The 25,485-nt window shown below is 37.3% G+C and overlaps 4 protein-coding genes across 5 annotated transcripts; 2 read left to right on the top strand and 2 right to left on the bottom strand.

Annotated features, from left to right (window-relative positions):
• Positions 1–306: 306 nt before the first annotated feature.
• Positions 307–3,679, bottom strand: mrpl40 (mitochondrial ribosomal protein L40). Of its 2 annotated transcripts, none has more exons than XM_081349133.1 (4): positions 3,103–3,679; positions 2,918–2,995; positions 2,365–2,520; positions 307–804 (listed from the first exon to the last, which is right to left on the bottom strand). In XM_081349133.1, exons 1-4 carry the CDS (start codon positions 3,156–3,158, stop codon positions 495–497), a joined length of 600 nt encoding a protein of 199 aa, XP_081205259.1. In that variant the 5' UTR covers positions 3,159–3,679; the 3' UTR covers positions 307–494. The 2 variants fall into 2 exon arrangements, with proteins under 2 accessions (XP_081205259.1, XP_081205260.1); XM_081349134.1 differs by having other exon boundaries at positions 2,918–2,992; positions 3,103–3,260.
• On the top strand, positions 3,231–10,984 carry acaa2 (acetyl-CoA acyltransferase 2). Its single transcript, XM_081349132.1, has 10 exons — positions 3,231–3,536; positions 4,260–4,426; positions 5,820–5,948; positions 6,018–6,134; positions 7,250–7,397; positions 7,512–7,687; positions 8,563–8,692; positions 8,775–8,845; positions 9,024–9,178; positions 10,447–10,984. Exons 1-10 carry the CDS (start codon positions 3,521–3,523, stop codon positions 10,529–10,531), a joined length of 1,194 nt encoding a protein of 397 aa, XP_081205258.1. The 5' UTR covers positions 3,231–3,520; the 3' UTR covers positions 10,532–10,984.
• A 1,104-nt stretch (positions 10,985–12,088) lies between these two features.
• On the top strand, positions 12,089–18,387 carry rpl6 (ribosomal protein L6). Its single transcript, XM_081348980.1, has 6 exons — positions 12,089–13,015; positions 13,101–13,217; positions 14,277–14,420; positions 16,800–16,848; positions 17,932–18,116; positions 18,210–18,387. Exons 1-6 carry the CDS (start codon positions 12,869–12,871, stop codon positions 18,360–18,362), a joined length of 795 nt encoding a protein of 264 aa, XP_081205106.1. The 5' UTR covers positions 12,089–12,868; the 3' UTR covers positions 18,363–18,387.
• Positions 18,388–19,352: 965 nt separating this feature from the next.
• Positions 19,353–23,588, bottom strand: LOC308680703 (dynein light chain 1, cytoplasmic). Its single transcript, XM_081348981.1, has 3 exons — positions 23,484–23,588; positions 22,639–22,777; positions 19,353–19,739 (listed from the first exon to the last, which is right to left on the bottom strand). The coding sequence occupies exons 2-3, from the start codon at positions 22,768–22,770 to the stop codon at positions 19,602–19,604; spliced, it is 270 nt and encodes an 89-aa protein (XP_081205107.1). The 5' UTR covers positions 22,771–22,777; positions 23,484–23,588; the 3' UTR covers positions 19,353–19,601.
• Between the last annotated feature and the right edge of the window lie 1,897 nt (positions 23,589–25,485).

The following is a 25,485-nucleotide window of genomic DNA, read 5'->3' as shown; positions in this document are numbered from 1 at the left end:
TGTATTCTGAAACTGACCACCTAAAAGTCACTGGCATAAAGCTAAATATCCCAATAAAGGTATGAAACAGCAACATTTGGTCCATTAATATTAACATTTTCTTTTCTTTTACATCCTATATAAATGTAAAAAAATAAAGTAAATTTTTTTTTTTTTTTTTTACAAATTACACAAATTAACTACATTAGACTAAACACATATTGTTGGTTTCATTGCTTCTGTTGCTCTCCTCATTTGTAAGTCGCTTTGGATAAAAGCGTCTGCTAAAATGATTAAATGAAAGAAATGATTTAAAGACCACATCAAGGCTTGCAAAAACTTTATTATTTGTCCTCGTGTTCCAGGTGTGTTAACGGAGCGGACGAAGAACAACTCATTATAATAAAGATAATTTAGCTCTTCATTCTCTCAGTCCATTTCTCTGATGTTTTTGACATCAGTCGTGATCCCAGAAAGCAACACGTGTGTCCCCTCCTCAGAGCCGTAGCTCGACCTCACTGCGTGTACACTCGCGTAATGTCGTTGTATTTCCCTTCTGGAGCCTCGTAGTTCGTAAGCGGCGGCGTGTAACAGGGGCCGTCGTGCTGGAAAGGGAAGATGTCTGTATCGGGACTGACTGCTGCTTTATAAAGCTCTTCTGACTCCAGCTTCAGCTCCTCCAGCGCCTGTGTCTGGGCCTCCAGCGCCTCCTGGATCACCAGCATCTCCGTCTGGTGCTGCGAGCGCTTGTATCGGGACCACTCCTTCAGCAGGAGAGCTCTGCGCTCGCTCTCCTCGAAACTCAGTTCAGGAGCCTCACGGACCCTGGAGAAAACAGGAATCAGATTCATTCAAATCATCCAATGTACACAGTAACCCTTATTCTACTGTCTGTTTTCCCTCCTTTTTTATATCATGAGTGTAAAGCATTTTTCTTGAAAAGTCCGTCATTAAAAAGTTAGTAATATAAGAAGTTTGTTTAACGTTTTTGGTGTCTACGGTACACTACTGGTCAAAAGTTTGGATAATTATGATGTTTTTGGTTTGTGTTCTTTAAGGTTGCATTCACTGTAAATGCTATATTTTATAAATATAATTTCATAAGTATAATTTCAATGTGAATATATAGTAAAATGTAATTTATTCCTGTGATCAAAGCTGAATTTTCAGCATCATTACTCCAGTCTTCAGTGTCACATGATATAATACAAATAATTATAAGATTATATTATTTTATATATTAGTATTTATTAAATTATTTTATAATAATAATTATATATTATTATTATTATATTATTTATTATATCTATTATATTAATTTATATATTACTATTTATTATATTATATTATTATCTTAATTCTTAATTTTTTGCAGCTTAATTTTTTTACTATACTTTTTCCCACGACTCTTTGAATCAGAAAAATTCAGCTTTGTCAGGACAGGAATAAAAGTAATTTTTAAATATATTAAAATAGAAAACAGTTATTTTAACCCCTTAACTGACACTCTTTTTTTTAATTGCCTTTTTTCCTATCACATATGTTATAAATCATCCTAAATTAGGTATCATTTGAACACTTACACCCTCAGTATTCATCCAGTAAAACCATTTTAAAATCGGGACACCATTTACCATGGAAATGGTACTTGGTATTTATTTAAGCGGCTGTGTGTTGAGTTTCATGTTACAAAATTTACAGCACAATTATTTTTCTAATCTTAATAAAACACATAAAGTTGGAAAGGTCTGAGACTCAAGGTTCCATATTTAGTGACTGTGATAGAAATTATATTGTGACAGAAATGTATTAATGTATTAATTAAATGTATTAATTTGTTAAAGGAGAACATAATGTGGACACCCAATATATACATAAAACACCCAATGGCTATTATTATTAATCTCACAGAAACTTAAATTTTTGTGATATCAACTTCAAATTTGGAACACAACTTGGTTGGACATACGGCTTTGATTTTATTGCATTTCAAGTCCAAATTACTTTCTAAAAATATATATTTGTATAAAATAAAAAAGTACATTTGCTTTAAACTTATATAACTTTTTTGCACTTTCATTTTTTTAGTGTCCTCTTTAAAAAGAGACCAACCTTCGGTCTGTATTACGTTTGGATTTTGCATATTTTTGCATCTATGCGCAATAAGGGGGATGACAGTGAATATTTCACATTATTACTATTTTTACTGTATTTTTGATCAAATAAATAAACTCTGACCAGTAGTAAACATAATAATTCCCATATTATCTCAATTTGTGTCATTTCATAGACTTAAGTAGTCCTCTAAACATGTAGAAAACATGTTTTTATATATGTAAAGTATGTATGTTTATATGATAAAGTATGTGTGTCCAGTTATTTTACCTGGTGTCGTCGTAGCTCTTGGCTGATGTAATGAAGTCCTCAATGGGAATCAGTTCTGGAGGAACTCTCTCCAGCTTTTTAAGCTTCTTCTTTAGACGTTCTTTCATCATTATCTCTCGGCGCGGGTCCACTTTCTTCTTCTTCTTCGGCTCTGCTCTGTTGGACAAGACAGAAATCTTAACATTTCCCATAGCAAAACACCCTTACAAAACTTTACCATGATAAGTCCATAGTTTTCAGGCCAAAATGCTGTATTTTCTACACTTAAAAATCACAATAAAATTATATGCAAACTCCATGAAACAGTATTAGAAGATTAATTTCTGTTTTATAATAACAGTGTTGGTTACACAGCTTTTAACACTAACAAAAAAGTAGCTAAATGTCCTATGGTATTATTTTAAGTAACTTATAGTACCATGAAAATCATGATTACATGGTATATGAAATATGTCAGTCCCATGGTATTTCCATATATGCAAGGGAACTGCTGTAAATAAACTGTGGTGATTTACATTAGGGAATAGTGTTTAATACTTGTATCTGCACTGACCTTAATGGCACTGAGGTTTTCAGGGAAAGCATTGATGTGAACCAGTGACTGTGTCTGACAGCAACCACAGAACTGCTACTGTAAAAGAGTGAGTTATCATCATCATCATCATCATCATCATGACCTCTATTAGAGAAATACTGATACTATCAGATGCACGTGGATTTCTACAGTCAAATACGTACCATGATGCTTGACTCGATATAATCCGGCTTGCAGTACGACACACAATCCCAGCCATAATTCACAGGAATATCGACTTTACAAACATCAATGATAAGAAATTAAAACTGTTTTACACCTTCCGGTGGCCAGTGCGAATCTGTAGGTCGTGGTAACAACACGTCCGTTTTACATACGCACTTTCCGCATTACTAGATCTTCATCTTCGCCCGATATCAGAGATATTAAATATCATACTTATTACATAGATAATTTAATGTAAGTTTACGTGTAAAATGTGCATTATTTAGCGTAGTGTAATATTTGACAGGTTTGTCGAATGTTGTGAAGTGAATGTTGAGGGTAAAGTGGGTGAAAGGTCGGCGCCGTGTGTGTGTCGCTCAAACGGTCAATAACACCATCTAAACTACAATCACTATCATGTCTCTCCTGAGAGGTTAGTCAACTTTACATATTTTACTTTGAATTAAGTGCGTTATATGGAAACTACGCGAATGATTTGTTTGTTTTGTCCGCTTTTGCTCTTATACAAACTGCACTTGAACTTCAATGTCACTTATTGTTATACTTTCCTTCTGCTTCCTATTTTAATGTATTTTCTCGTTTTATTTTCCCAACCAGTGAAACAGCTCTGAAATATTCATGGGTGTGCAGTTAATTTACTTTTTATTTAAAGGGATTTTGTCTTCAGCTAATTATTGAGAGATTCAAGGCTTAATTTTGAATCATCTTCATCATAATCAAAACTGAAATACATATAAGTAAAAAATAAGAGTGACCTGTTCTGTAGGAAAATCAAGCATCAGATCAAACTATATATAACAGTCATTACTGACAGAATTAGGTTAAAGGTGAGGTCAGTGACACACATTAAAAGTCGAGTTTGCTTTTGTAATGTTTACTCTTTTTAACGATGTATGTTAATGTATAAAATGTGTATCATGGTTACAATGCATTTCTACATTCTGCATATTGTAAAGTGTTGATTTTCTTGATATTAACTGCAGGAACTACTGACCAGGGCTGCGTTTGCATTGTAAGCCTAAGTTGATAGTAGAACAATTGCCACCAATGGTCTCTACCATCACCTTAGGCTTGCGATGCTTTTGGGAAACTCAGCCCAGATCTGAGCAGATCTCTCATGTCTGCTTTTGTCCAGGTGTGTTCATAGTCTCGGCCAAGAGGACGCCGTTCGGCACGTATGGAGGCGTTCTGAAGGACCACAGCGCTACGGATCTGGCTGAACACGCGGCTAAAGCTGCTCTCGCTGCTGGGAATGTGGCGCCGGAGCTGGTCAACAGCGTCATCATGGGAAATGTCATGCAGGTGGGATATGATATTCAGTATATTCAATTTTAAGACACTACAAGCACTGTTCAGTTTTGAGATTTTGGGTTATTTTGCTTCCATACATTGTCCTCTTTCAGACAAGTGGAAAGCAAACATCCCAGTTACTTATTTAAAGGGATAGTTCACCCAAAAATGTTAATTATTCCATAGTTTACTCACACATAAGCCATCCTAGGTGTATATGACTTTCTTCTTTCAGCCGAACACAATCGAAGTTATATTAAAAAATATCTTGGCTCTTCTAAGCTTTGTAATAGGAGTTTTTTAAGCCCAAAAAAGTGCATCCATCCATCATAAAAGTAATTCATAAGCCTTAGTGGGTTAATAAAGGCCTTCTGAAGTAAAGCCATGTGTTTGTGAAAGAAAAATATCCATATTTATAACTTTAAAAACTATAATCACTGGATTCTGGTAACGTTGGTACGTGAGTCTAGTTTCAGCAGAAGAGTGACCTCTGACCCTGAGGCATGACGAGTGACCTCTGACCCGTTTTACTTTATCTGTTTGCATCTGCAGATTTCAACTACAAAACATATCTTTTAAAGCTGTGAGTCAGAAATCTCCACTTCAGCCGCTTTACACACACCAGACTTTATAATTTCTTATCTATATTCTGAAGGCTTTTACAGAGGTTTATTTGACATTTTACTCCTCTAAATATGATCAACTTTTTTCTGACTGTTGACATAAAAAGAGAAATCCAAAATCTGTAAAAAAAAAAAAAAAAAAAAAAATCTTTACCTCTGTCAACTAAATGAAACCAGAATTTTGAAACCTGGCTTTATCCAATGTTTAGTCATATTTAGTCATCTATTATATATAGTTACTTGCATGTAGTTACTTGCATACTTTATATATATATATATATATATTAGTATGCAAGTAACTACATGCAAGTAACTATAGTATCCACATGCAAGTATTTATTTTATTTATTTAACCTTTATTTAACCAGGAAAAGTCCCATTGAGTTAAAGTAACTATCCTCCCAGGGAGTCCTGGCCAAGACAGATAAATCAAGCATCAAATATTATAACTGATTGAATGAATATTACAGCTCAGCAACTTTACACTTGATTTAAATACCACTGATCCATAATAAAGCTATTTGCACATATCAAACTGATAACGCAAGGAAGAAGGTCTGATCTTCTCATGTTCATTTTAACAAATAAATGTTGTTTAATAAATGTTGATGTTGTGTTTTATTGTTTAATTCTCTCTCTCTCTCTCTCTCTCTCTCTCTCTCTCTCTCTCTCTCTCTCTCTCTCTCTCTCTCTCTCTCTCTCTCTCTCTCTCTCTCTCTCTCTCTCTCTCTCTCTCTCTCTCTCTCTCTCTCTCTCTCTCTCTCTCTCTCTCTGTCATTCAGAGCTCTGCTGACGCTCCCTACATCGCGCGTCACGTGGGTCTGCGGTGTGGCGTTCCCATCCCAGTGCCGGCGCTGACTGTCAACCGCCTCTGCGGGTCTGGATTCCAGTCCATAATCAATGGAGCACAGGTACGAAGCACCGAAACGACGCAGTCATTTCCTCACAGGAGATGCTGATCAGTGTGTGTTGTGCTGTAGGAGATCTACCTGAAGGAGTCAGAGGTCGTCCTGTGTGGCGGCTCAGAGAGCATGAGTCAAGCTCCTTACGCCGTCAGGAACATCCGCTTCGGGACGAAGTTTGGAGTTGATTTGAAGGTAAACATCATCATGGTGTTCAATGATTCTGAATTTAAAGGGGTCGTGACATGGATGTTCCTTTAGGTTCACTTATAATGTTAATAAAGTTTAAAAAACAGAAAAACAATTATTTTCAAACTTCAGTCTGAGCCTCGGTCTGAAATTAACCGTTTTGAAGGCGTCAGTAAATGCCTTATGATTGGCTAATGTCATTGCATAGGAAACAGATTCAACGGCACTCGCTATTGCATGCGATTAAGTGTTTTGAAACATTCATAACATAAAACCATCTAGTTATGCTCTGATCAAAATATTTAATTGGCTCTTAGTGAGTGCAATAAAATAATTTTTATCTAGTATTGACAAATGAGGAGGAGTCATGGAAATTCATTGGTCAAAAGCATTGTTCATTGTTAAAACCCTGAATATCATGAACATTCAAACAAAGATTAAAGAGCATTTACAGAAAACTGTGAAAAAAGAAAACATAGGCATACAATAAATGAAAAAAACACATAAACATAAGCTAAATAAAGTTAAAAACCTTATAAATTGACATATTTAAAAAAATATGAATTAATAAATAAAATAAAATGGACGACATTAACAAGCAGAGGAAAGCAGACTAAAGCTTATTAAGCATTAAAAATCTCTAATATTGCTGCTGTAATCTGTCAATTTTTTATTACTAGTTAAAGAGATTTGAGAAGTGAGTTTGCCTCAATCAAAAAATGTGAGATCGTAAGTAGAAGTGATGATAAATTTACCAAACAAAATAAAGAAATTGAGGATATATTCCAGTCATTGTTGGTATTGTCAGTATAATAGTACAAACATATCTTTTAAATGAAAGGATTAGACAACAATAGCTAAATGAGATAAAAAATTTGACCAAAACTCCTGAATAATTTCACAATTAAAAACACGTTTCATCCTCATGACCAGTGCTAAAAACACCTGCATATATAGACAGTGAAATTTACAGGGTATATTTAGTGTAAGGTTTTGGAATACAGTACTGAAGCTTTGAATAATATTTGGTGTGTGTGTGTGTGTGTGTGTGTGTGTGTGTGTGTGTGTGTGTGTGTGTGTGTGTGTGTGTGTGTGTGTGTGTGTGTGTGTGTGTGTGTCAGCTGGAAGACACGCTGTGGGCAGGACTGACAGATCTGCACATAAAGCTCCCCATGGGCATCACAGCAGAAAACCTGGCAGAGAAATACCAGATCACACGCGACGACTGCGACCAGTACTCGTACGGGACGCAGCAGAGGTGGAAAGCAGGTGAGTGTATCGATCGACAGCCCAGCACTACATCGCTTCACACACACACTTACACACACACACACACACACACACACACACACACACACACTCACATCTCTCTCTCTGCTGCAGCTCATGAGGCTGGGTATTACACCGCTGAGATCGCACCCGTCGATGTGAAAGCCAAGAAGGGGAAAGTGTCGATGACGGCTGACGAACACCCGCGTCCTCAGACCACGCTGGAGCAGATGGCGAAGCTGCCCACCGTCTTCAAGAAAGCAGGAACCGTCTCTGCAGCCAACGCTTCGGTGAGGAGAACTGAACATAAGAGCCGTCGGAGAGAGACATATTAATCATTCTGATAAGCTGATTCGCTGCTCAAGAAACATTTGTGCTGCTATATATACATAAATAAATAAATAAATAAATATGTATTTATTTATTTATTTATGATTCTTTGATGAGTAGAAAGTTAAAAAGAACAGCATTTATTTTATTTGAATACAAATCTTTTGTAGTATTATACATATCTACTGTCACTTTTGATCGATTTAATTATCAAATTGGTCCTTGCTGAATATTGCTGAAGTATTAATTTATTTTTCTCTCTCGATATGTTCCCCTCAAATTTAGAAATTCTGAAGGATCATGTGACATTGAAGACTGGAGTAATAATGCTGAAAATTCAGCTTTGATCACTAGAATAAATTACATTTTAATATATATTCACATAGACAATGTTTCTTTTAAGTTGTAATATATATATATATATATATATATATATATATATATATATATATATATATATATATATATATATATATATATATAGTTGCTAAGATTTTTTTTGTGCATTTTTAAGTCTCTTCTGTTCACCAAGCCTGCATTTACTTGATCATAAATACAGTAAAAAAAAATAGTATATTGTGAAATATTATTACATTTTAAAAGAAACATTTTCTATGTGAATATATGTTAAAATGTAATTTATTCCTGTGATCAAAGCTGAATTTTCAGCATCATTACTCTATAGTTAAGTGTATATATACTCTTATTAGTGTGTGTGTGTGTGTGTGTGTGTGTGTGTATATATATGGTTAATGTTACTCAGCAGTGCCACTAGTGATTTGGTGTTCTACAGTGTATTTGCATGTCTTCATGATGTCACTGGCTCCACCCACAGGGCGTGTCTGATGGAGCTGCTGCTGTGGTCATAGCCAGTGAGGACGCTCTGAAGGCTCACAAACTCACACCATTGGCAAGAATTGTGGCCTATCACATCTCAGGCTGTGATCCCAGCATCATGGGAATCGGTGAGTCCAATATCCACCAACATATTCTTCTATACTTAGAAGAAAAAAAAAAAAGGTATATAATATTTTGTAAATACAACAGGGCCTGTACCTGCCATCACCGAAGCCCTGAAGAAGGCTGGTCTCTCACTCAAAGACATGGACCTGGTGGAGGTAGAATAATATTTACATACTCTAGGTTTCTAATTAGGCTCATCACACTATGCATGAGTTGACGTCTTTTTTAACTTCAGAGAATGCCCACTTAAATGATGAAGAGTGGATTTAGTTAGCGATGTTTTTCAAAGATTGTCAAGCAGGGTTTCATATATCTGTTTTCTATGTCTGTCAGGTAAACGAAGCGTTCGCTGCTCAGTATCTGGCAGTGGCTAAAGCTTTGGGCTTGGACCCTGAGAAGACCAATGTTAACGGAGGAGCCATCGCCATCGGACACCCGCTCGGAGCCTCTGGGACCCGAATCACTGCACACCTCGTTCACGAGCTCAGGTACAGACACTCACAATAGCAATGTTTCCTTCCAGAGTGGTGAATTTATCTTCCAATATTGCATAAAACATTTGCAAATAAAGCAACGTTTCCATCCCATGTGTTCAAGGGCACAAAATCGTCACTTCCTGGGAAACTGACACAAAATATCTGTAATAAAATGGAAGTTGTGGCTTTTTTCCCTCCATTATCGTCTCAGAGCGTCAGACGAAATGTAATAAACGCTGTAATGTTCTTGCGTTTGGATGCTGGTGTTTGGGAACGCAATCGTGTGAGACGCTTCTGGAGGGAATTAAACCAAATCATTCTGATGACAGACTTTTGCTCAGGCGTTTCAGAGCCACCAAACCAACATCTGAGAGGCTGTGATGCGATTGGTCCGCTGGTTAGTCCAGTTATCCAATCACAGCTTTGATTGAGGCAGGTTTTTGTTGCACATTGAGGATGTTATTCAGTAAATATGTTTCTATTGTAGTTTATTTATGCATGGTTTCTTATCGGATAAGAAAATAATCCGCCTCAATTGAGTGCATACTTTTTTATGCTCATTTTTAAAAGTTAATGTGCATCATGGCGTTTCCATCCAGCATTTTTTTTTATGCAATATCTCAAATTTGCATAAAAATAGGTGGATGAAAACACATCTACTGTGGATCCTGTTCAAAGTCAACATGAAATAACTTTCTGAATGCACATTTCTGATCTAACTGTGCATCACTCATTCATGCGTTATCATGATGAAGAGAAAAAGTTGTACAAATGTAATTACTTTTTTGTCTCCATGAGTCAAATAGATATTTAGCCATTGTTTAAGCAATGCTGCTTACAAGTGGTTAACGTAGTAATTTAATGCTGGTTAATAATAATGATTATTGCAGTTATAGAATATAATGACACATTTAGAAAAAAAGCGTCATCATGGAACGTCCTTTTTTATTTTATTAATCAAGAATATAGAGCACTGATTAAAACAACACTTGTTGAACATCATCCTCAACATACATTAATAAAAGCATACATCAAAAACAGATAAAACACATCAGATCATACATAAATTATCAGAAAATAACAATAACACAATAATGGTGTTTATAGCTTATAAGCAAAATCAAATGCAAAGGTTTTAAGTTTAGATCTGAATCTCCTGTTTCACATTATGGCAGTAAAATGGGTTTTAAGAGACATTTTCAGGTTGTGTAATCCCGATCATGCATTGCTGTATTTATATAGCATGAAGTCATGTGATGTGTTGTGTTCTCTGTTCCCAGGAGACGCGGGGGAAAGTATGCGGTCGGCTCTGCTTGCATCGGTGGCGGTCAGGGAATCGCAATCGTCCTGGAAAACACAAACTGAGAACATCACACACACACACGTTGCTGCAAACAAATCAAGTCTAATTCAAAGCCTAATTAACACCGTCCCAAAGTCTGTCAAAAAAAAAACATAGTCTGTGTACAAATGTGGAATTTTGCACATGATTATTGTTCTTGTAAAAGGGTCATGTGATTGAGTGATGGAGCCGTGTCTGTGCAGGAGTTTGCGTTTGGTTGCGGTTCAGTGAAGCTGGAAGTATCGTGCCTTGCTGTACTTTAGTCTCTGTGCCTAATTCCACATCCGGCTAGATTAAACATCTCCATGCTTTCCAGAAATGTAATATATTCATTCTGTTGTGATTCAACTCCATGTAACAAAAACTCTTGATTATGGACTTTACTAAATGATTTTGTATAGAATGTTGACCATGTTCACCGGCCAGAGCCCTGACTGTTCTTATCAATAAAGAATGAGCTGTATAATACGACACTGTGTAATGTTCAGCCTTTACTTTTTCCCTCTTGCCATGCAGATTTATTAATATAGATGGAGTTATAGAGACTACAATCACAAAGGTGGATCAGCCGTAGCACACAGATTCACACGGATGACCTTTGGATGCACTTCCAGTCTTTAAATAAATAACTCTGAGGAGACTAAAGGATGTTCTTACTCTAAATCAGTTTTCAGATTAAGTTTGAGTTAATTAATCTAGCGTTATCTTGTATTAGACTGCTATTATGTAGAATACATAATGCAAACAATCCAACCGCTTTTTAAAATTATGTGTGAAATACTGTGCATTGGATTTAAAATGTTAAAAAGTGTTTGTGTGTGTGTGTGTATATATATATATATATATATATGTATATATATATATATATATATATATAACCTTAAATATAGAATGTAATATACAGAATGTTTAATATACATATTATACATGGGATTTTAAATGTTAATATATATATATTTATATATATATATATATATATATATATATATATATATATATATATATGCTGTCAAATCATCTAAAAAATGTTTTTGTTTATATAATGTGTATATATATCATTATATATGTATATATACAGTATGTATGTATGTATATATATTCACACACATATGTGTATATATATATATAGAGAAATATATATATTTTATAATATGTGTATAAAATAGAGAGAGAGAGCGAGAGATGGTGTGTGTGTATATATATATATATAGGAAGCACTAAAATAAACATGAACTATGCAATCTGACCTTACGTTTCTTATCCTGCTTTATTGTTTTAATTCACTTCTACAACATAAAAATGTACAATTTGCGCCACTTTCACAAAAGGCACAAGAACATTACAAAGGTTTTAATCATTATTATCTTTTTTACAGTGTGTTTGAGTGTGTGTGTGTGTGTGTGTGTGTGAGTGAGTGAGTGAGTGAGTGTTTAACCTTCCTCAGCCGATGAGCGGCACTCGCGCGCCCGTCGTGTGGCCAAAAGCAGCGCGTGTGCCTTTAAGAGCGGAAGCAAAACCCCAGGCGTATCACGTCACGACTATATATACGGAAAGTGCCCGGATGTCGGTCTTTTTTTTCTAGCTGAAGGTAATTGTGGCTTTCGTGTCTGTTTTGTCCAAGTACAATCTGCATTAATCTGATTCATCTGCGCGTAATATTGCACTGTGGATCATATATAAATGTTTTAATACACATATAGCAGTAGTAGATGTGAATATTAGTGGATGTGATGTATGTTTTAACGTACGTTATGAATGTTCGGCGCGCGCTGAGGCCGACACTGGCTGCATGTGAACTGAAACGGGATTTGTGTGTTTCTGTTAATATTAAAAACCATAAAGTCATATGTGACGGCTTGTCATGTGAATAGAGCGTAAAACAGACTCTCTAAAGACGCTTGTTAGTCTATAAATGTGTTTATGTGTGTACTTTAGCCTGTTAGCAATGCTACAACTGGTCACGTTGAGTTACTGTAGTAACACCATGCACACACACACATATACATACATGTATGTGTGTGTGTATATGGATGTAGGTGTGTGTATATGTGTGTTTGTATAAGCAGAGAGTTCTTTATTATTGTGGTGTGCGTTAATTTAACAAGCTGTACGATCAACAGTCAATATGCAGGAGTTCAGATATGCTTCATGATAATTACTGTCTAATTTAGGAGCCCTAACGTTACTCTATTTGTGATTAGAATTGGTAAAATAGCAGTGCTGATATTGAGATGTCATGTGAAAAGTACTTTAAAAAAATATTGACTTTCAGAGCAGCTTTACTATTGGTTGATGCATGTTATTAATGTTGTAATATCTTTGTATGCATTCATATTTTAATACGTGTCTTATTTTCTCAGATGGCTGAGGGCGATAAGAAGAAGGTTGCCCGTAAACACTGCAGCCGTAACCCTGTGCTGGTCAGGGGCATCGGCCGCTACTCCCGCTCCGTCATGTCCGCTCGCAGGGCCATGTACAAGAGGAAGACTAAAGCTCCCGTGACGAAGGTGAGGGTTCACAGCAACTCTCTGATCCAGGGTCAGTCTCACCCCGTCATCAGCGGCTTTCTGAAGCTCTGTCTTCTTGTTTCAGGTTGAAAAGAAAATCCGGGAGAAGAAAATCAAGGAAAAGAAGAATTCCAACACAGTCACCAAAACTGTCGGCGGAGACAAGAATGGAGGCACCCGTGCTGTGAAACGCCGCAAGATGGTGAGAATTTGACATTTACCACCAGATCACTGAGATTTGGGGCCAGAGTTGTTCTTTTTTGGTTGTTTATGAGCCTAACCATTTTAAAATGGGTTTAAAATTCATGTCAATTTTGACCCTGATCTCTAATTCTATTCAAATATTTCTGTAACCATGTTTAGCCTTATATTTAATCTTACGGAAGACTTTTCCTCCACAAAATAAGAGTAAAAAATTTAAACTATCTCGCAATTCTGAGGGGAAATTGTCGGAATTGAGTTTTTATCAAGTAATTCGAGTGAGTCCATAATTAGTGGTTACATTTTAATTCTATTGTGGAAACAAGCATCCACACAGTCTGTCCCACATCTCACGCAAACTTTAAAGGAGAACTCGGCAACTCTAGCGAACTCTAGTCACTTCTTCGCTGATTTTCCCTTGTTGTCGCATGTTTTCCACACGAGCTCCCCCTACAGCTGTGGGGGGGCGTATATGTCACAACACGGTCGTAAAAAACTCACTTGCGGCGGCCTCCTCCCCTCCTCTACCGCTGCTCATGTGCGTTTGTTTTGATCGGAGCGAGCCAGCTGAATCGTGTGGAGCTTTGTCTACCGAGGTGGGTAATCTGGTAATACATCATACATGCGTGTGTGTTTATGTTGAATTGCCGTAAAGCGATTCGTGTTTCGCGCTCGTTCTCGTTCTCGCTTCTCACGAGACTTCCAATTTCTATTTTGCCGGGACGGTAGTCCCCAAGTTGCAAGGTTGGTTTTCCGCCTGGGAACGCTGGGGGGAGTGGGGAAAGTCACCAATACCACCAGAGCAGGTTGTTTAACCATCCAAATGATTTCTAGACAGTTTTATTAAGTTAAAGTTACCAAGTTCTCCTTTAAGACCTGAATTTTGTTCACCTATTGATGAACCATTGCAGCATGAAAGTTATGCAAGTATGAATTGGAGTAATATTGGGTGAAATTGAATATGTATGTTTTGTAAATTTGGTTTTCATGTTTACATCTCTCTCTCTCTCTCTCTCTCTCTCTCTCTCTCTCTCTCCCTCCCTCCCTCCCCTGTGTCCAGCCCCGTTATTACCCCACAGAAGACGTGCGGCGTAAGCTGCGGAGTCACGGCATCAAGCCCTTCTCTCAGCACCGAAGGAAACTGCGCCAGTCCATCACCCCTGGAACGGTCCTGATTCTGCTGACTGGACGCCACCGTGGGAAGGTACATGTGCAGTGTTGAGCGCAATAAATGGACCAAGTGTCATTTAAACTAGTCACTTGCTTCCCGCTCAGAGCAGGGAAATCGTTCTTGAATATTAGGGGCATAACAGTATATCGTGTCACAATATAGCGCAATACCAAAATGCAACCATATGTATCGTGGATAGTGACGGTTTTATTGTGAATAGAAATTTCTGTCCGAGATTTTCAGAGTTTGTGTCAGTACTACTTTAAACTACTATATATAATGTTGAATATAATGCAATGGGGAATATTTATGGCTCCTGATAATGCCAGATGTCTGATGTTGCCAGTAAAAAGTGGCATACATTATTTTAAATGTATCTAGTCAGAGAAAGAGTGCAAGCATTTTCGTCTAAAATAATTCTGTATTTTTAGCTTCAGAATCATGAATATTGTTATTCTGGTGTCTCTATTGTCCTGTGCATTGGGTTTCAGCACGAAGTCTATTCATTTACACCCACAATGTAATACCAAATTTAGCATTTTAATCAACAGTTAATTTTTTGGTTAACCTCTACCCTCATGTCTTGGAGTGTCACAATAATATCGTATCGTGAGTAGGGATGGGTATCGTTAAGGTTTTAACGGTATTACTACTCTTACCGATACTCCTTATCGATCCGGTACTTTAACGGTATTCTTATCGGTTCTTTTTGTTATATTAAAAAAAGGAAAAAAATTATTTAGAACATAATTAATATTGCTTTATATTTTGAAATGTAAAATAAATATCTATAGCAAAAGAAAAAGCAATGCTTTAACAAAACAAATAAAACATGTAGGCTGTGTTATGCAGAAGGGTGCAGGCTTTTGTGTTTTATATATTTATATTAAGACATAAGACACTAAAAACAAAGTACAAACACATGGTCAAACAAAAAAAAGTAGCCTATACAATAAAACAAATATACAAATTATATACCCAGTGCTTTAATTTCAGTAATGTCTGACATTACTGTTCAAGAGTAATATGGGCTAAAAAGACATCTAATAAAGTCAGATTTAAAATAACACTGCATAGTTTATGATAGATAGATTAAAGCTTATGAAAGCCAAAATTATTCATTCAAGAGCTGCGACTGATTTTCTCTTTGCCTTTTGTTGTTTGATTCACATTAATGGAGCAATCGTCAGCAGGTTTATTAGACTGCTGCCTCTTTAAGACCAAATGCAGATCTAATCATTATTACGCATCATATTTTCTCCCAACTATTTACGCCCATTTAAGACATAAACTGTATTTAAGTGAATAAACTGTTTAAGTGAATCTCCAAGACGGCCATTTTGATATATTTTTGTGTATATTTGATCGTTTAAATCCGCACAAAGCCCAAAATATACGTTGCTTGTCTCGTTGCGTGTGTTTCGGAGCGCGCGCCGCATTTGAAACAGCGTCTCTTGCTCAATTTTGGTACTTGCCTTTTATTATCAAACGCGTCCCGCGGTTTAGCAACAGTATAGACCACATTTTACAACAATCACCGATCGTGCAGATTCTGACATTACGTTTGGGTTTTAGGGAGAAATGACAGCGCACCGCTGTGAGGGGAAGTTGCGCTAAACAGAATGAATGCGGCTTTAGTTTTTAATGGTTATACCTCAAATATCTTTTTATAATCATTGGAAGCCACAATATAAATCTAGATCTAAAGTGTAGCCTAACCGTTTGAATGTTTAGTTCTGTCCTCATCGTCACTCATTAAGCAGGGCTGTTGTGATGTGCGCGCCGTCGCTCCGCGTTAAAGATATCTCTCTCTCTCTCTCTCTCTCTCTCTCTCTCTCTCTCTCTCTCTCTCTCTCTAGCAAAAATGCATCACAGTCAAATGGTTAAATATTATTATATAGAAGTGGCTGGCGAGATTAAAATAGCAAGATAATAATTTCTTAATAGCAATAGCACTTTCTTAATTTCTCCAGTACCGACAGCAGAACCGATAACGTCCGAGCTTATCGATCCAGCGGTATTTCAAAATTCAGCACCGGGGCCCGTTTAATACCGGGTTTCGGTACCCATCCCTAATCGTGAGTTCAGTATCGTGATATGTATCGAATCGTGACATAAGGGTCTCGTTATACCCCTATTGAATATCATCAGACTTTGGTTTCATATCTCGGAAGTTAATGTCCAAATATAGCTATTGTTCTTCACATGCTTGTGTAGCAACTCAATGGGTGAAACGCCTACATGCGAAACAGCGACCTGCGCAGATGCTCTCTCCCACACAAACACTTCATAACTTTATTCTGCTGAATTGGGGTGACAAGTTGCACTTGAGATTTGCATTGCAAAAGAGGTTCAGATGAGGATTGCAGCGTACGTCACAGACTGTTAACCGTGAGTGTGTTTCTTCTGCAGCGTGTGGTCTTCCTCAAGCAGCTGGACAGCGGACTCCTCCTCGTCACCGGTGAGCGACACAACCTCTGTTTGTTCAGTGGATGGAGATTATCTCTAGGGCCGCTCCATATATCAAAATAAAATATATCATCCAAGTGGATACTGCACACTGGTGGTGGTTGAGGAGAGACCCCTGATATGATTGTAAAGCGCTTTGGGTGTACAGTAGTACATATGAAAGCGCTATATAAATGTCTCATTCATTCATTCAAAATACAGTAGTCAATGTTTGAAGTGGATCAAAACCTTTCATCAAAGTTATACATGAATTTTGAACAATATCCGTTCTCGTCTTAGGACAACTTTGATAATCTTTTGATCAACTTCAAATGTTGACTCCTGTAAATGTATTGGTGTGTCAAGGCTGCGATTTTAGTAAATGTGTTGCAGTTTCAGAGTGAAATGTCATTTACACTTGTGTGTGGTTCGTGTTTCATGAACATGCAAGGATCTTCACTCTGAAACCAGCAGCAAAGTTATTAATTTGCCAGCAACCTGTCAAAATAAAAGCTTGATGCTATACATTTTGAAAATGGACAAATATTAGTATATCAAAAGTAGAGTCCCCCTGTAATCATTTTATCCCTTAAAACTCATCTTTGATCACCAAAATGACACATTTAAATGTTTTTTCCTTGAGAAAAAATTCTTTATGCCTTAAAATAGCTTGAATGTAACTCGACACCCTTGCCTCATTTAGTATATATGGTTCTATGAATATGCAAATGAGCCCCGCCTCCACTCACTCACTCAGCTTAGAGATCCATTGGAGAGAGTTGGTCAAAAACAGTGTGAATGTGACATGAAAACTTGCAAAGAGTAAAACAAAGTACCCACACCCAGAGTTTTTCCCAAATCACTTAAGTCTAAAAAGTCTTTGGGACTGAAAAGAGCATTTTAATTTTGTGTAGATGAACTCCCCAACAAAATCACCCTAATATTTCTAGAATGATTAATATTTATTAATTTATAGTTTAAGTCATCTTGTGAAATCAAAACCTTGCAATGTCCCTTTCCCCCCCATTAGTGTGCAGCTTTTAATTGTGCAGTTTGAGGGAGTGAATAATTGATGCCCGTCTCTGGTCCCTCTCAGGTCCTCTGGCTCTGAACCGAGTGCCTCTGCGTAGAGCTCACCAGAAGTTCTGCATCGCCACCAACACCAAGCTGGACATCTCTGGCGTCAAGTTCCCCAGTACACTGGTCGACTCCTACTTCAAGAAGAAGAAGATGAGGAAACCCAAGCACCAGGAGGGAGAAATCTTCGACACAGAGAAGGAGGTAAACCCCATCAGCTCCAGTCAACTCCGGATGGAGACTCCGTCTGTGACCGCAACTGAGTTTTCTGATGATGTTCTTGTTCTCTCTCTGCAGAAGTACCAGTTGACGGAGCAGCGCAAGGCGGACCAGAAAGCAGTGGATTCTCTTCTGCTTCCTCTGATCAAGAAGGTCCCGGAGCTCAAGGGATACCTGCGCTCCACATTCTCCCTGTCCAATGGAGTCTACCCACACAAACTGGTTTTCTAAATGGCAAATAAAGTCTCCATCAATATCACTGCCTCTTTTTTTTTTTTTTTTTTTCATTTTATTTGTTGCATCATTCTGCATGTTCGTTAGATTGTGTGAAAGTAACTTTGCTATTGGATCATGTTTGAAATTTGTCTATACAAGGTAATATTTTAAAAATAGCTTTAATGTTTCATTGCAATCAGCTTAAAATAAGTATTGTTATAAGCAATAGCACTTTACGTTTCTAAATCAGTTTGTCTTTGAGCATTCATCTCTAGTGGCTATTTTTAGGTTGAATGATCTGTGGTGCGTGTACACCACTATTGTTAGAAATGTTTTTATATTAATCCTGACATGAATGTACAAGTTAATGTTCCCATCAACCTATTTTGCCTAATATGAGTTATGCCTAGCTTGTATTCTTTTTCCATAAGATGCACATCTTGAATCAAATGTGACTTTGAAGTTAAAGTTTGTTGGATGCGAGTCCATCCTGACTGGATTTGAGCAAATCCATGATCAAAGTGGCTGCAAGATGACTAAAAATTATTAAAAATGAATATGTATGATGTATAAATATAAAAATCAATATTAACTTGAAATGCTAAATTGAAGCCGTTCAAAGTACAACTCTGTTCATATTCAACTTCAATATTACTCAAAACATACTTGCATAACTTTAATGCTGCAATATTTCATCAAAAGGTGAACAAAACTCAGGCCTAAAAGTTTGAGAGATGTGGGAAAGATTATAGACGCATGTCCACCACAGAATAAAAGTGGAACCATTCATTTTGACTCGCAATTCTGAAGAATTATGTAATAACCCACAATATTGACTTTTTCCTCAGAATTGCAGGTTTTTACCACAAAATTCAGAGAGAAAAAGTTGCAGTTACAAATTAAAAAAAATTATGAATTTATTTTTCATTCCTGTTTCCCCTTTAAATAACTATAGTTCCTATTACCATCCTAAGATGTTGCACCATAAACCTTCAGACACAAAACTCCAGGCAAACGGCCAAACCATTTTGCTTTAATTAAAAAAACGCAGGTGACATAAAACGCTGTATAGAAAACAAAAATAAATACAGTTGTTTCTTTATGGCATTTCCCTCCCGAATGGCCGTTTTCTAAACAATAATCAGAATGAAAGAGCAGAGAAGCAGCCGAGAGAAGGCAGGTCCCAGTACAGGAATGGTTCGCCTCGTCAGTACAGTCAGTTCGTAGCGGTCTGTCGAATCGTGTTGCCGTCGCTCAGCCCGACTTGAAGAGCAGGATGGCCACCTGACCCAGGTAGAAGTAGATGAAGTGTTTGGTCTCGTGAGTCACGTAACTCCCGAAGTTCCTTCCCACGATGCAATGCCAGGTGGGGTTGTACTTTTTGTCGAACTCCTGCATGGAAAGAATACATTTAAAGTTAATCAATATTAAATGCTGTTTTCAACACATTTACTCAAAGCGAAAGGCCTGACCTCAGAAGGGAGGGGTAAAAAAAAGAAAAAAAAGATGTATTGCAACTTGGAATAACCAATGAATCATGCACAATAAGACCAGAAACATTCAGTAAATGTTGATTCTGGGTTGACATCACCAATAACCTGACAATAAAGTATTCATGAGCACATCTTCACTGCTAAACATAAACCTTACAAAGAAAATGGACGCCCATAAAATGTTCAGTCCAACTAGTGTTGTCAAAAATATTGATATGCATCGATACTGTAATATCTGAACCGGTTCCAATCCTCATTTTCTGCTGTATCGATACACTGACACCAGCTGTGCGTTCTCTCTCTCTTCTCTCCGACGGTGAACTGACACACACCTTCTCCTCTCACTCACTCGTCTCATTCGCTGCGGTTGAATAGCCTAGTGCTCGTATTGGGCATAATTTCAATAATTCCCGCAGGTTTTGATACTATACAAGCGGAGCGCACATAAAGCCGCCTCTCAAACAGCTCTCGAGAAACAAATTGAGTTCTTTGTCATGGCTTATTACGCATAAACTGTCAAATACACACAAAATGTTTCCAAAATGCCCATTTTGGCACGTATTCAGATTTGGAATATAATAGTTGAGAAAGCAAACGCATGTTGTGTATCAGTATATTGGATCCGCGCATACGTTTTTAAAGGGACAGCAGCCTAATAAGGATTTAGAAGCACTTAGGCCATCCTTAAAAATATTCTTGTTTGCCGTAACCCGACCGACCCTGTCAATTTAGTACCGACCCAATTATTTATTTTTTTTCCCTTTCAGTCCGACCGACTTGCCGGTTGTAAACTTGCGTTTAGACCGACCGATTTTTTTTTAAACTCTTCAAACAACTAATACAACTGCAATAAAATAATATTAGTTATTAAGTATTGTGAATATAAATTGCCTAGACCTACATACAAACATAAGCTACGTTCTTTCTTTTAAATAAAAACCCGTGGCGCGTCATCTATGATTATGTTTACACCATTGGTTAACCGTAAACGCATGTCACACTACTGCCTGCAAGCTAAGTTTGCTTCGTTTCATTCACTGTCAATGGTTCGCGCTTGGTAATGATGGCTGCGGCTTTACTCTAAAGATTATTTCATTTTTATATGTTGTTGAATATGGTTTATTAAAAATAAACATGCGAGAGCATGTTATAGGCTATATGTCATGTTTTAGTCAGATATGACGACGACGCTACTGCAACACGCATCGCCGCAGATGAGAAGCTGAGCATCAACGTGCAAACTATCGCAAATCAAAGTGAAAGTAAGTCGCTGACGCTTAACACACAATCATCATCATTAAATGTAAAGAAACGAAATGATCTTACCAGGGCTGTTTCCGCTTTCTCTTATTGCGGGCTTTGATTCAGAAATTTTAGCTGATGATAAATAAAATAATGTAGTCATAACTGTTGCTTTCGGTGACGTGCACTCCATTAAATCTACATATAGCGGTAATTGAAGATCGGATTTATATCCGCAAAAAAACAACACACATTTAGCCTATGTAACCAGGTGTAAATGGAATCGTTTTGATAAATCAGATTGCAATCCGATCTGAGAAAACGCATGAAGTGGCCTGGTGTAAACAGCCCTTAGACATAGGTGAAAAATGCCCCCCCCCCCCCCCCCCCCGACCCTGATTTTTTTTTAAAAAATGAAAAAATATATACTTTTTTATATTATTTTTTATATATATAAAAAAATATAGACCGACCTACCGACCCTTTTTTTCTTTTTTTTTGCTGTTACTGCAAACCAAAATATTTTTAAGGATGGCCTTATACTTTAAGCATTGATCTGTATTTAATATTTACAATGAAGACCATCTGGGGTTATTTTATATCCGATTACTTTTTTTTAAGTCTGCATAAACCGGAAGTTGCAACAGACTTAGGCTACGTTTACACGTGGCCGGTTATTTTCATAAACGGACATTTCACCCTCTCCGTTTTTCAGAAAAGTGGTCGTTTACACAAACCCGTGTATATGCCGTCAAGAGCATGCCAAACCTGTAGGTGGCAGTGTAACAAGAAGCTCAAGCCCATGTTAGCCAATCAGAATCCTGAAAATATGGGTCACACCTTTAACACAGTGCAAGTTCTGTCGCATACTGTGACGTCGACTGCCTAAAACTACATTTTTCTCAGTTTACATGCAAACAGAGTTTTCCAAAATCTCCACTCTGGCCGGAGTTTTTAGAAAGAATCGTTTTCAGAGGCGAATTCTCCGTTTGCGTGTAAACGAAGGGCACAACCGAAGGGAAATGTCTCCATTTTTCAAAATAACAATGTACGTGTAAACGGGGCCTTAACTTCAGTGTAGTGCATTTACCCCAAAGTAAATGGGGTCAATTTTGATTTCATGACGACTTCAATTTCTTCGTTTATAATTATATTTAGTATTTCTTACATGAATACTGCTGTTAGACCCACCTGAACCACTTAAAGCTGTGTTTACTTCACTTGTCATTCCATTTGCAATTTCTTTATTTGTTCTTATGTTATTGATGACTGTTTACTTGTCTTGTTTGTGTAGGTTTAGTTCAAAGATTCAAATAAAGCCTAGCCTCCCTGTGCTGTGAGAAAGCTATTTCAACAAAATTACAAAAAAATAAAAATGTCTACATGGCAGCTTTCCCCTTGATATCGAAAATAGTATCGAATATGGATATTTTCCAAGGTATCGAATCGAAGTTGGATAAAAAATATCTATATGGCAGTTTTCCCCATGATATCGAAAATCGATATTTTCCGAGGTATCGAATCGAAGTTGGAATATCCGGCAAACCGACGTTTACCTTCTTGATGTAGGCAGCGATGTCCTTCTCGATGTTGTACTTCTCTAACGCCTGTGTGGCGCACTCCACAGCGTCCTGCTGCATCTCCTCGGACATGTCCGCATTCTTGATCACGGCCTTTCTGTCAGACATGGTGGTTCTGAAGCCACAAACAGAGACATTTCATGAGGAATGAGTGAATTTAATCTGTGAACGCCCAAACAACACCCTGTGACGCACCCATAATGCTTTGTGCCCTGCCCCAAATCAATCCCACAATCCTCAAGCATCTGCTGGTGGAACTGGTGAATGGTGGTCAGCCATCAGAGTCAGGGTGGGCATTATATAAAATCAGCACATCAGAAGCTCCACGGCCATTATTCCATCTTTATTACATAACATCACGTGGCATATTTCGCCAGGTTACTGTTGCCATGGACACCTGAACTAAATCCTGTACTCAGCAACACAGATTTCCCCAAACTTATATTTATTTTCAAATAATGTTCATATAACTTCAGACTGAATAAACCAACTAAATAATCTTAACTTATCAAATCAAATGCCTTTTTGAGATGCGTGTTTTTATTAGTGGAATATAAATGAATGGCGGCATGGTTATTTTTAGAAATGAGAAATACTTCGCGCGTTTTTATGTTAAATTAAAGACTTTTGCATATTTTATTTTTTATTCTGATCAATCTTTGTTATTATCATTTCATTTAAGTTTAAGTCCGTAGCTGAATTAAATATAGATGTGCAGTCAACTAGGTACAGTATCGCTTGCTCTGAACGGAAAAACGCTCTAGATATTTAGTTATACCGACTAATATGCAGTAGAAAAGGATAAATGTAAAAGTTTTCACCTTATTTATGTGCAGATTTCCGTATAAGGAGAGAAAAGAGTCTCACTCGTAGCGCCTGTGTGTGATGCTCACGCTGTGTGCTTGACCAAAGTAATGTAGGTGTGTAACTGTCCGTTGGCTCCTCCCACTCTTGAATCCTATTGGCTGTCGCTGCCAAGCCAGGCTCTGTGATTGGTCAGCTCTGCAAGAGTCTCGCTGCAATGTTTCCCTGCATTTTATTTCAGACCGTCATGCCTTGCGTTCAAGACGCCTCGCTGGACTCCATAGCAACAATCAGAGAGGGAATTCTCCGGAAGAAGGGCGGGAGAAATGTTGAAATGTGATCGTGGAGATATTTATTCTTAACCAAAGTTTGAAATTAAGTATTTTCCTAAATATACATGTTTAAACAAAACAAAATGAGGTGAAAAGTTAATCGCAGCAGACAAAGAAACTGCAAAAAAATGTTATAGACATCAAGTCTATGAAAGTAATGCGAACACAATGGCATTTAACCGTCAAAAGTTTGGAAACATTACTAATTTTTATGTTTTTGAAAGAAGCCCCCCCCCCCAGTAATATTATGAAATATTATTACAATTTAAAATAATAGTTTTCTATTTTAAAATGCTTTAAAGTGTCATTTATATCCTGTGATCAAAGCTGAATTGTCAGCATCATTACTCCAGTCTTCAGTGTCACATGATCTTTCAGAAATCACTCTATAATGGTGCGTTCACACCGGACGCGTTACGCGCGTCAGGCGCGAGTGATTTCAATGTTAACCCCTCTTTCACACCGCAAGTGTGAGCGGCGCGCGAGCGGCGCATCCGCGCAACTACATCATCACTGCAGCAGCAGACTCCCGCGAGTATTCACACTGGAAGCGTAGTGCAGCGGCTGCAAACCGTGTTTGGCAGACAATATAACCATTTCAAACAATGGGTCAGTTCTTTCAACATTTTTGTTTTTAGAATAATACACCTTACTTTCACCCAAAACGAATAATTAAAAAGTTTAAATGGGTAAATACATATTTGTTATAATTAATTTTCTTTTCTGGCATAATTGTTAAAACACTAGACTTTGGCATTGTTGTTAAAACTCTTGACATGCTTATTCTGTGCATTCTGAGCACGTTTTGTGTTAAATCACATTTATTTTGTCCATCAAAAGCATCAAAAGTGTTCTTTCTATGGAGTCAAAATAATGCCACATAGTTTTGCAAAAGAATAAAGTATCACAAAAGAAAATAAAGTTTTGCAAAACAAAAATAAAGTTTTGAGCAAAGAAAAAATGTTTTGCTAACACAAATAAAGAGTGGCAAAGGGGGGGGGGGAGTATAAAAAAAAAAAAAGATTTGCAAAATAAAATAAAGTACTGCAAAAAGAAAGATATAATTAATTGCAAAAATCAATGACAGCTGCAATCCTATTTTATCTCTGCAACATATTTTCCATACTCACACCTACTAAGTTATTTGCAACGCTGCTTTTATTCTGCGTTTCAGTCAAGCGTGTGCTCGCAATACCGTTTTCCCTTTGCGCTGCACTTTTCTCTGCGTTTCTCTTCATGGCGCTGTTTTAACGTGGGGGTGGAGTCAAGGAACCCCGCGAAGTCACGTCACCAGCAGGAGATGTGGGCATTCCGGCTCAAAAGAGCCGGCTCTTTTGACTCACAAACGGCTCTTTAAAAAAATATATGTTTTAACCTATTTTTTACAGTATGGTTTTAACTCGCTGAAAGTCCACCGCACAACTGTGCAACGTGAATATTCACATTTTTAATTGTCCATAACAACCCAAAAACTTGTCTGCTTGCCTTGCACATCTAATTAATGGGCAAAGTTATGACTGACTATTTTTCTTACTTTATTTTTTATTTTTATTTTTTATGTGGATGTTATTGAGCTTGTAGAAGTTCAGCTCTTGCGTTCTTCTGAACATCTTGCGCTGCCATTGCCCGATGTCATTTCTGAGTCATATCAGACCATAATCTGTCTCTCTTTTAAATGCCTATTCCA

This window comes from Scardinius erythrophthalmus (assembly GCF_964197995.2).
Source record: "Scardinius erythrophthalmus genome assembly, chromosome: 20".
Classification (NCBI taxonomy): domain Eukaryota; kingdom Metazoa; phylum Chordata; class Actinopteri; order Cypriniformes; family Leuciscidae; genus Scardinius; species Scardinius erythrophthalmus.
Note: the sequence above shows the minus strand (reverse complement) of the source record. Positions and strands in the feature narration are given on the sequence as shown.

What these genes read in the sequence shown, in the direction of transcription:
- mrpl40 (XM_081349133.1), bottom strand. Translation starts at nt 3,158, where the DNA reads ATGGCTGGGATTGTGTGTCGTACTGCAAGCCGGATTATATCGAGTCAA. An exon ending in ATATCGAGTCAAGCATCATG is followed by an intron (nt 2,996 to 3,102) that starts GTACGTATTTGA and finishes ACTCTTTTACAG; the next exon opens with TAGCAGTTCTGTGGTTGCTG. An exon ending in AAGAGCTACGACGACACCAG is followed by an intron (nt 805 to 2,364) that starts GTAAAATAACTG and finishes TGTTTTCTCCAG; the next exon opens with GGTCCGTGAGGCTCCTGAAC.
- acaa2 (XM_081349132.1), top strand. An exon ending in TCATGGGAAATGTCATGCAG is followed by an intron (nt 4,427 to 5,819) that starts GTGGGATATGAT and finishes TCTGTCATTCAG; the next exon opens with AGCTCTGCTGACGCTCCCTA. An exon ending in TCCCAGCATCATGGGAATCG is followed by an intron (nt 8,693 to 8,774) that starts GTGAGTCCAATA and finishes TAAATACAACAG; the next exon opens with GGCCTGTACCTGCCATCACC.
- rpl6 (XM_081348980.1), top strand. Translation starts at nt 12,869, where the DNA reads ATGGCTGAGGGCGATAAGAAGAAGGTTGCCCGTAAACACTGCAGCCGT. An exon ending in CTAAAGCTCCCGTGACGAAG is followed by an intron (nt 13,016 to 13,100) that starts GTGAGGGTTCAC and finishes TTCTTGTTTCAG; the next exon opens with GTTGAAAAGAAAATCCGGGA. An exon ending in CGGACTCCTCCTCGTCACCG is followed by an intron (nt 16,849 to 17,931) that starts GTGAGCGACACA and finishes GGTCCCTCTCAG; the next exon opens with GTCCTCTGGCTCTGAACCGA.
- LOC308680703 (XM_081348981.1), bottom strand. Translation starts at nt 22,770, where the DNA reads ATGTCTGACAGAAAGGCCGTGATCAAGAATGCGGACATGTCCGAGGAG. An exon ending in TCGCTGCCTACATCAAGAAG is followed by an intron (nt 19,740 to 22,638) that starts GTAAACGTCGGT and finishes CTTTCCATGCAG; the next exon opens with GAGTTCGACAAAAAGTACAA.